Below are 11,000 nucleotides of genomic sequence, written 5' to 3'. Positions count from 1 at the left end.
TTTTAAAAGTTAGTATTTTGGATTACTTAGAAAAAGCAAATGAACAATTATGAATATCAAGGGTCTGCTCTTTTTCATTCACATGACTAACAGCTGGGTCTCCAACAGGGGAAAAACAGCTGTATGAGTAAAACCGAAACTCAAGGGATACAGATGAAACTAAGAAGTGGGAAACCTTGAAGTGCTAAGTATTTAACAATCCCTGGGAAAAATCACAGAACTCCTACAAAACCCACCGACCTTCCTTTGCTTTACTCTACTACACTGCTATTGACAGTTGGTTTTCTTCACAGTGTAAAAGTAGTGTTGCTTTTTCTCCACCTTCCCTGCGAACCATTACTTTGCTATGCATTGTTACTGGCCATGCAGAAAAAAACCCTCCCATCTTGTTTATACTCTAATGCAACTAAGGTTAACTTTAAAGTCTAGTTGAAAAGCAAGCATGCAAAACCCCACAGAACTGTGTTTAAAGGAAAACCAAGTTTCAGACCAGAATTTCAAGTACTGAGCCATGGGAGTACGTTGCCCCATGAGCGGGACTCGCCGGCCTGGTGCAGGCACAGCTTGGTCCTGAGGAGATGGGTTTTGGTACCACAACTTACAACACTGTAGTAGGTAACAAGACTTACATACATGTCTCTTTCTTAACATCTAGAGCTGGGAAAGACATGCAGTGCTGCATATGTTACTGCTGGATGAGAGGCATGCTGCTTGGTTAGAAATTTAAGAGAGTATTTCAATTGGCGTCATCAGAACAGCTGCCTGGCACCGAAGAGCTCAGAGACAAGGCACATCAGCATCTCAAGGGAGGCAGGGCGAAAAAACCAAAAAAGCACGGTACAGCAGCTTGGACAACAACGTTTCAAACTCTGCTGCCCTCAACTTCTCCCTTTGGACTGCGCAGTGTTTCAAGGCCGCTGCACCGCGGACGGGCTTGGGCTTCGGCTCCGACCCCCCAAGCCACACCCAGCCCCCGGATTTACCAGAGCGCGGGGCCCCGGCACCTTCGCAGCCCTGTGGCCAGACCCTTGCCGGGGACCGCCTGCGCTGCTTATGGTCCCCTGGGCCGAGGTAGGCAGCAGCGCCGGCTAGGCGAGCGGCGGGCCTGGCCCTGGCGGGGCGGGGAGGGCAGCGAGCCGGCCCCGGCAGGGGCGTCCCCGCGTCCCGCAGCCCCAATGGGCGGGCGCGCCGGGCGGGGAGCGGCGGCGGCGCACGTAGCCTTCCCAAGATGGCGGTCTCTCCGGACCGAGCTGCGAGGGCGGCTGCGGGGCTGGGGGCGGCGGGCGGCCGTTGAGGGAGGCGGCCGGGGGCTGGCGGCGCTCGCCTCGCCTCCCCGCAGGGTGCGGGGGAGCTTTCCGCGCGGCCGCGAGGCTTCACCATGCTGCGGGGCTAGAGCCGCCGAGGCGCCGCAGCGCAGTGGGGTAATAATGTTAGCAGAGGTAAGAGCCCTGCCGCGGCCGGCGGGGTGTGGGAGCAGCGCTCCGTCCGCTCCAGCGGGCAGCTGCGCGCCGCGGCCCGCCGTGGAGGGGAGGCTGTGCCCTCCGCCGGGGCCTCCAACCTGCCTAGCAGCAGGGAGCCTCCCCCTTGGCCGCAGAGGCGCCCGCCAGCTCGCCTAGGGCAGCGCCGGGCCTCTCTTACCACCCCTCCCTCCTCCCCGGCCGGGCGGCGTTCCCCCCTCAGGGGCTGGCGGGGCGGGACGGGAGGGAGACGCTCCGGCCCGCGGTGCTCGCTCCGTGCGGCAGCCGGCCGGGGTGGGCCCGCCCTCCGCCGCGATCCGCCGGCGACTGGGCTTTCCCGCCCAGCGAGGGGTCTCCGGGTCGCGCCTCCGCGGCGGGCCCGGTTTCTGGAGCGGTGCGGCAGCCCGGTGCGGTGGGGGCCTGCTTCGGCCCTAGGCCTCGCCGGAGAGATGTCCCCGGCCGGGCCCCGAGCGCTGGCTCCGACTTCAGCCCCTCAGGCCTCCTCTGCGGTAGCTTCCTAAAGGCTTCGTGTTTGCTTTCTTCTTAAACGGCTCAAACCGAACAGTTTTGCTGTTGCGGGGTAGGGGGGTTCTGTCCCAAGACTGCAGGGCAGCTAAGCCGTGAGGCAAGCAGGTATTACAGGATCAGCGTGGGCTAGAAATGGCTACTGTGCCCAAAGGTGCCCTCGGAGGGGGAGTCTGGTGGTGGTTTCTGGTTGCTGGAAATGAGACTTAACCATGTACTGAGTTTTCTCTACAAATAGTGATTGATTTTCCCTTTTTAATATATCAGCAAGGTGTCTGGTTTACACATACTCCTCCAATATGATGATTGCATTACCTCAGTTTTATAATTTGTCATTTTATCCTGCAGTGAAGGTTATTTGTCCAAAACTGAACTGTCTTAAATCTTGAAGGGTGAAGGCTTGCTTTCTGACACCTGAAAAAATTATCTTTGCTTTCCTGAATGATAGATAAAAAAGTGTCCCAAAGCTTTCAGTTTGCATCATTCAAAGTTTCAGGGCATTAGGAAAGCGGTTCTGTACAGCCATGAGCTCTCAGATTTCCGCAGGAGGATAAAATTTGCTGAGTGAGTTAAACCTGTAAGAGTACATGACCTATATTTGTGTGAAAGGTATTTGGTGAGTGGTCAGGGTTAATAATCTGCATTAGGTAGCGTTGGCAAGTGTGATGCATAAGCATTAACCATAGTAATTTAGATTATTTTCAGGGAGGCATAGAACGTTCTGGGTCGGTGCCTCATACTGGACTGTTTGTTCTGTTTGATGATGGGTGTGTGTGCTAAGACATTTTATTGTCTTGGGATTTTTTATTTTTTTTTTCTAATAGCAGTGGTGTGACAGTGTGGATGACACTTGCTTCCTTGGCTTTTTGAGTAAAATGTAGTGCTTAGGTGTGTGATGACCAGTTAAGATACTTAGCCTTGGTGTCTGGAGGACTGGATTCTGCTGTCCTTTACATCTAGTTCCTGTATATAAAATATTTGTGGGCAAGATCCTTCAGGGTCAAGTATTCCAGATTTGGTCTCTGCCAAGGAGATGACTTTAAATTTTGGGGCAGGGGGGATATAGCAAAGTTGCAGGCTTTGCTAAGCCTGCCTGAAGAGTGGTTGTGAGCAGTTCTTCAAACAACCAGGCAGCTCTTGGCTGTCAGAGAACCCACCTGACGTGAACTGGAATGAGTCCTTTCCAGTGTGCTTTTTCAGGTGTTCCAATGGTGACTTGGTAACTAAAACACTTCGTGAAGACTGCATGCAGCTTCACTCATGAACCCTCTCCACACTTTGCAGGAAGATGCAGATTACTTCAAGCCTACTGAGATACTTATTCTATAAATGCCTTTTTTTTTTTTTTTTTTCCCTGTATATGTGAAATGAGGTAGAATGTATGGCAGACTGAAATTAGAGTAGGGCCGTAGTGAAAACTACATGTTTGTAGGCTGCCTGAATTTTTTGTAAACACTGTAAAAAGGTGGAGCACTGGGCTGCTAGTAAGTCTGTTGGTTTTTTTCCGCCCTGTCAAAATAACTATTTTATTTAAGAACATATAGTGAAATGAGATCAAAAAAATTGCTGGATATTTGCAAACTTGTGTAGTTTGCTACTGTCTAGAAGGACCAAGATCACCATCATTTCTTTTTTAGATACAAAAATTTAGAAACATTCCCCCCACTATAACTGTTAGTTTTATAATTCAACAATGTAGACAATATTATTCTTAAATATATTTAAGCATGAAGGAAAGGCAGAATCTGGTTCTACATGTATTGTTATCATACAGTAAAGCATAACTTAAAGTTTCTCAAGATCAATTTCCTGCATCCTTTGACTGTATCCATATATGCATACCCCAGCAGATTCAGTCCAATTTTGTGTGGATGTAGTTAAGATTTGGACCGTGTAATCAGTAATTTCAGGGCAAGATCGTACTCGTACTTCCTGTCCGGAAAAAATACAGGGGATGTTTTTTGTTTGGCCCTTACCTTATTTGGCCTAACTTATTTTAGTTGCATCAGAATCATGTTGGATGCCAAGCACATATACTTGTTTACCTACTCTAGCAAACACCATTCCACAATTTTTCATCATCTTGGTCATCAGAGCTTATTTCTACAGTCACTTTGAAAGCATTCTGTCTGCATGCGTTCAGAGTCCTGCTGCAGTGATCATTTCCCTAGTCGGTTTGGTTGGCCTTTCTCTGTTTTTTCACTTGTTCCCCTTTTTTTGTTCATCAGATGTCTCCTTTGCTTTTCAAGGCCCAGTGTGGCCTGTTTCCATGCAACTTACTGTCTTTCCATGCTGTTTCCATAGTCAGCACTTTCTTGTCTGATGAGGCCATGATGGACACAACTTGCAGTCGTCTGTCTCTTGTGTTTTCAGACAGCTGTCCTCCCCGTTATCAAATCTTGCATGGTAGAAACTGTGCTGCCCTGACTACTGTGAGGCAGCTGGTGTTTTACAGCTCTGGCTCTTGCTTGTCAGTAGTGTCTTAAATTCTGATGGGAACAAATACTAAACGGGATTTTGATGGGACTTAGTTTACAAGAAGGTTTAGAATGTCTTTCACATTGATGGCCTGTGCTGTCTGCATTTGTAGCCGGTGTTGCCCTAAAGAAGGCACTTCAGAAAAACTAAGGAGTAGATTTCTTTCTCCAATTTTTTTCCTCCAGTTGCTCATTAAACTGCTTTGAGATGCTTAGTGAGGACTTCCTTCTGAATATATCAGCAACTAAATTTTTGACAACTTAATTCTCAGCTTAGCAAGAGTATGTTGTTCCAGTTGCTAGTGACAGTTGAGATTTTAAAAATTTGACAATGTAGGAATTTTTTTTCTTCCTCACACCTAAAAATGAGCCGTACAAAACAAGCTCTGACAAGTTGGTATTTCTTGTTACTGCAACGTCAAGATAATTCACCAACTACATGTAGTATTTCTTTTCCATTAAGCAATCTACTTTTTATTTATGAGATGTTTAACAAACTTTTTGTTAAATTTTGATAGCTGCTAACCATTGGGAACTGTTTTTGAGCAAAGCCAAACAAATTAGCTTGATGTTTTAAGAATGAAGTTCACTCCGCAGCTTGTTTTAACTTGCTTTAGAGTAATAATGAATCAGCCTTACTGAAACAGTAGCACATTGTAACGTATATGTTAGTTCAGCTCTGAAAGATGCAGATCACAGTTTACTGCTTGATATACTATAGCATTGTTGTTTTTTTCTGTTCCTTGATAGATGGCAATGGAGGGTTACTGTGGTGCTTCTGGAGGGTTACTGTGGTGCTTCGTGTGGCTGTTTTGCTAGTAGGGACAGCTACAAATGTGTACACGGCAGGGTGTGGAAAGAAACTAGTTTTTTGTCCTTTTGTGAAACTTCTATGCTGGGCCTTTGCCTTGGTGACAGTGTTCTGTCAGATGAGATCTAGCTGGAACGTCAGCTGCAACCCCTTGGTAGGAAAAGGCCTCTCTTTCTCCTTCACTATATTCTGTAAATGAAGTCTATTGCTGGTCTGCTTTCTGTCCTTAATTGTTGCTGTGACAGCTCTTTTAATGACTCCATAGGCTGTGGAGCATCAGTTAAATTTATGTGAGGAATGGTAAAATTAGCAAGATTAACCTTTTACAAAGAATAGGTGTCATATATTCCTGGTATTTGTTTGTAAATATTTTGCTGGCTATTAGTAAAAGATAGTGTCTAAATGCTTCAGGACTTCTAGAGTGTACATTTGGGCCAAAACTGCTGAGACTGAATGCAGTGTTCTGCAGCAACTCTTAAAATATCAGTCTGGACCATTCCCCAAAATACTGTGGAAGAAGAAAAGTGTATAGTTTCTTAGTTCAATAAAAATAGTAATAGCTTGTCTGGTTAGATAGCTGAAGGAGCTCCAAGTGATGATTTCCTCTGTCTGGTTGCAGTCTAGGGAATTATCTCAGTTTTAAATATGTTTGTCACTTTCTCCCCACCCTTACAAAGATGACAAAGCATGTTTTCCTTTGAACTAGCATTAGGAGAGTTGCTGTTACTAGAAACAAGAGAACATTGGTGTTGTATGTGAGACGTTGGCAACAGTTACAGAATTAATATTTTGAAGTCCCATTAGCACTTACCATCATGCTTGTCTGAGAGTACCAAGGCTGAAATAATAGTAAAATCAATTGCAATTGGCTCTTGTAGTTACGTGAGAGAGAAACTTCAAGAAGTACAAGGCATTATGATCTTGGGCTTAATTGCTTGATCTGTCTTCCCCCCCTCCACCAATAAGTTATGAAAATTTGAATTTTGGGTTGAAAAAAACGGGGCATTATTTCATGATGTAAACACATTGAAGTGTTTAAACAAGAGCATTCTAAACTTGTTTACATAATTTCTATAGCATTACACCTTAAAATGATGACCGTGTAATTGTGATTCTAGGTATGATGTGAAACAGGCATTTATTTTTAATGTAACCATAGATGACAGGTATGTTCAGCTAGGGGACTCCTTTTATAGCTGCCATTTATTTAGGAAAAGAGGTCAACTTCTACCCTGTCAAGAGTTTGGGAATACCTGTTAAAGATTTTTATTCTTACTCTGAAGCAGAATTAGGTGTAAAAATCCTCAGAGAGGAGAGGTGGTTTTCTGAAGAAGTTATGGTGTTGATTGGCTTTTCTATATAGAAGGTGATGTGATCTGTGTTTTGCAGTTAAAACATTGTGAGTCAGATTTAATCTTGTGTTTTAATATTTGCATTTTACAAACATTTTAAAAGCCCCACAAATTTATAACTGGTTTTGTTCAGGTGGCGTTCTCTGAAAATTTAGGGATTTCCCAGGACAGAATACAGTTTGACCGTAGTGGTTAGTTCAGTAGTTTATTTTGAAGTTGTTTCACCAGTGGCCCTTAAACTTCTTCAGTTGTGATGCTTTGCATATTTTCTCAGACAGTAAGCACAAGACCAATTTGATTTGAACCTCACCAGTTAGTCTGTCTACCAGTTGCCAGCAGGAGAAGGAGGTAAACTCATCTCTGTGTGTTTGCTTTCCATTATGTCCCTTACTGCATTAAATGGTGTGTACAATGTCCTTTCTGTGCCTTGACTTGGTTGGAAAAGTTTTTGATAATCAGAAACAATAAATATCAATAACTTTTAATTATTATTATGTCACAGGTGGAAATAGAACTGTCCTTATTCAGGTGAGGGCTAATGTGCCCTAATTAAAAGTTCACAGGTACCTGTTTTCTGTAACATTGTTGTCTAAAATGCATAATTCAGTATCCCATTGTAGTTGGGGGTTTTGGGTAGGAAGACAAGCTTCACACATTTTCTTTCCAAGAATGTTTATGAATTTTGGGGCTTACTTTGAAGAATATTAGCTGCTCAAATGCAGCTGTGCTTTTGTTACAGTGTGATTTTATTTTTATTTTTAATGTCTGTTCCTCAGCCTTTCTTCCCTTAATCCTATACCTCTTGGAGGAAAGGGGTCATCCCAGTTCTTTTTTAAGGAAAAATGTGTTTCTATCAGAATATTATTTCATAAATGTCACTATTCTATGGTCTTGTATTTTGCTTCTTAGTTATATTTTTACAATTCTAAGAAATTCTAAGAAACTGTACTCTGAGGCGGTGTAGCATAAGATATCTCTTGTGATGTAAGGGAATAAATTTGAGCAGGAAGTTGAATTGCTACACATCATGTAGGATGCTTTGCATTTCCACTCTCCCTGTCAGTGCTGTTGGATGAGGCTAAGTAGAAAATAGTCCATAAGTTCATCGTGAAATTCTTGCCACAGCTAGCCAACTGATTACGAAACAGCCTCAGACTTGCGATAATTTCTCTCATGGCTCTTAATCAGTACTGAAAGCAACGGGAAAGAACATGCCTGATGTTCCCAGTCATCCTGTATTCAGCATTTGGCATTCCAGACTGTGTAGATGAGTTAAAAATCTGGTGGCATACATGCTGTAGGAAATAAGTATCCAACCTGTGATTGCTTTAGTTTTGCTGATCATCAAAGTGATCTTGGAACTGTTTGACTTAGAGATGTGATGAAGCCTTGCTTGTTGCCATGCTGCCATTCTAACAACTGCTGCTGCAGACTGAGGAGAGGTATGTGTGATGATTCATTCTCAGGTCCTTTCTTCTGTGTGAGGCCTGGCACTTCTTCACTTAAACCTTTATATTCCATATCCTTTATCATGGCTCAAAACTTTATTTTCAGTTTTCCCAAATGTTGTAGTGTTTGATAACACTGTATCGTCTTACTTTTCTGAAGCATATGTAATGATTTTTGTGTTATCTTGAAAATAATAGGATCAGTGATAGTGATACATATTCCTTATCCACTGAAGAAACTATTTGTACTTGAAACTGCATCTGTATTTTGGTGTGTGGTGTTTTGGTATAATTTTTTTTTTATTTTCTTTCACCTAAAATGCTATGCTGAGTGTCTCTTTCCCTGCCCGCCCCCCCCCCCCCCCCCAGTATATCTTGGCATATTTGTTACTAATAGATACTGTAATTTTTAATGAAATCTATATTTGATTGATGTAGCTAACCTATTTTAGCATACTTGGAAGAAAAATAACTTTTTATAGTTTATATACTCAAATTATTATTTCTGATCATGATGCTAACAAATTGAAATTTCATTAACTAAGGTAAAATTATTTACAATGGAAATCTTAAATATTGTGATTTAATGTTTTAATTTGATTTAATCTGATGGTACATGTAATGAAATGGGAATTATGATTCATTTATTGCTTATATATGATTTTAAAATTCTTGGGGAAAACAAATTGTTTGTGTGACTATAACTTTCACTGTTTTGATAAGAAGATATTTCTTTACAATGCTAGGATAGGAAAATGAGGTTTTAATTTAAATTTTCACTCTTACCACAGTTTTTGTTTTCACAGTCACCTTTTTTTTCTAAATTAAGGACTCCACAGTAGTTATGTTAAACATAATTTACTCTTGCTTTGTATGTACAAGTATTTAGTACCAGCACCTTGCTTTATGGTCTTACAACTATGTACGTCATTCTCTCTTTTGTGCTTTATGCTTGCATTAATTTGACTTGTATGTGTGACTAAAACTGTGAAATGAGTTATTTATTTCTGTTGGTTTTAAGGTCTAGACTTTAGATAGTATTGGTCTTGTTTCTTTCCATTGGTAGTTGCCCTATTAGTTTCTTCAAGAATTCTTGAGAACATTGAAGTAGTAATAGTGAGACCAAAGGCAAATGTAATGTTTCTATGAATGCTCCTAAGCTTTTCCATTATTTTAATAAGTATTTTCCTTTATTGAATTCTCCACTTAATGATGGTCTGCTGTTGGGTATTACTGTTTGTTTTGATTATGCTTTATTTAACTGATACTATTTTGTTTTCTATTTGAAATTATTTTTCTGTTTTAATAATCACAATATAAATTATGCTTGCACAGTTCTCATTTTTTCTCTTATTTCTGTAGATTTGCCCATAACTGTTACTTCTCTTAGTCTTGCTATTTTGATGTGTTATGCAAAGCATTCTTCTGTTTTCCAATGGTCAAAGTAACTGCATTGCTCTTGTGCGGGGTAGTATACCTGGGTTAGTCTATGAATGCTTCTGCTTTGCTGTCTGTATGATGGTTCTTTTATTTACTGCTTGTTGCTCTTGTGTGTTTCCTTCCTCTTTATTTTTTCTTCCTTATATATTTATCTTTGCTTTCCTGCTGCTGTCACTGGGTTTGCTATCTTTTTCTTTAGATATCCTGAATACATAAAGGAATTTAAGACACTGAGTGCTGTTTCATATTCAGCTTAACTGGATATAGTTTGGGCTGCTACTAAAGAGGTTTTCTCCCTCACACCAGACAGGCTGGTGTGATGCTGCTTCTCGTATCAGCAGATAAGCAGCAACCGCACGAGGAATTGTTGCATCTTGGTGAACCAGTCTTTTGGAGAGGTATGAGAGTGGGAACACGGGAGAAGTTGCTAGATCAACAGCTGCATGGTTCAGTGTGAGGGAAGTGTATAGCACGTTCCTGCGTGTCCTGCTTCTTAGATCTAAGTGAATCGATATCCATAATAATTCCTGTCTTTTTGAAAACAGGGAATGTCATCATTCCTTCTGTGACTTCTGAATGCATCTCTGCCTCCAGAAAAATTAATGAGTAAGGTTAGCTAATTCTGCTTTGGTTAGGTTTCTTTTTTATTCTTGATGGTCTTGAGCAAGTGGCAATGATTGAGGTTTTTAGATATCTTCTGTAAACTTGCTCTGAGAGCTGGATACTCAAATGACTTAATTAGTTTAGTCTATAATTAGTTTCAGTCTGTAATCTTGAAATACTAGTGGCAAGAGTTGACGCACCATTTCTGTGGTTTTCTTCCCCATTTCCCCCTCCAAATTCATTGATATTTGTTGTAAGTATTCCATGCCCTGATGTTTGGGAATGAAGTGTTGCACTGAGTTCATAGAACTACCCCTCTATTTAAACTTTTGTTTGCAGATTTGATGCTTGCTTTCCCTCCTTGGTGTCGCAGTGGGCAGGAGGTAGTACATGCATCTTGGCGATACCTAGGGACTAGTTGGCACAGAAACTCTGGGATCAGATTTTTTTGTGAGGAAGGAAAGGAAGACTACTTGAGGCTAAAGGAGTCATCTAGCGTACTCAGCGGACTTTTGGCTTCCATAGAGAGGCCAGATGGACAGAGGTTATGGAGCAGAGTTTTGGAAGAAATTGTAGGAGGCTCCACTCTACTTACGCATGTCTGTTTGCTTCTGGGCTATGCACTGCAGTGCCTGTCAGAAGCATTGTGTAGCAAATCACTTGAGTAAAACCTGTGAAATTTCTTAGGAATTGCTGAAGCAGCAGGCAGAATGGTTTTCACAGTAACAGTATTCAGGAAAAGGCAAAAGTGCAGAGGACTCTGAATGAGATGCACAGAGTAACCATGCTTCCCAAAAAAGATGGTGGACCAAACGTATCTTGGAAGTGAGTGAGTAGAGCAGACAAGCAATAAGGACTGGAGGAGGGATTGGGAAAGGATATTAAAA

At 42.1% G+C, this 11,000-nt stretch overlaps 1 protein-coding gene across 7 annotated transcripts in view; it reads left to right on the top strand.

The window, feature by feature from the left end:
• Positions 1–381: 381 nt before the first annotated feature.
• SNX13 (sorting nexin 13) overlaps positions 382–11,000 on the top strand; it is a 68,057-nt gene continuing 57,438 nt past the window's right edge. The window contains exon 1 of one of the 7 annotated variants that reach the window (XM_080383943.1): positions 382–1,071. In XM_080383943.1, the coding sequence (XP_080240069.1) occupies positions 1,054–1,071 (18 nt within the window). In that variant the 5' untranslated portion in view covers positions 382–1,053. Of the gene's footprint in view, positions 1,072–1,139; positions 1,440–5,307; positions 8,065–11,000 lie in introns of those variants that run through there. The other 6 variants (XR_013927585.1, XR_013927586.1, XM_080383942.1 and 3 more) reach the window with 6 other exon arrangements.

This window comes from Falco punctatus, assembly GCF_963210335.1.
Source record: "Falco punctatus genome assembly, chromosome: 4".
NCBI lineage: Eukaryota > Metazoa > Chordata > Aves > Falconiformes > Falconidae > Falco > Falco punctatus.
This window is presented reverse-complemented; position numbering and strand designations above follow the sequence as displayed.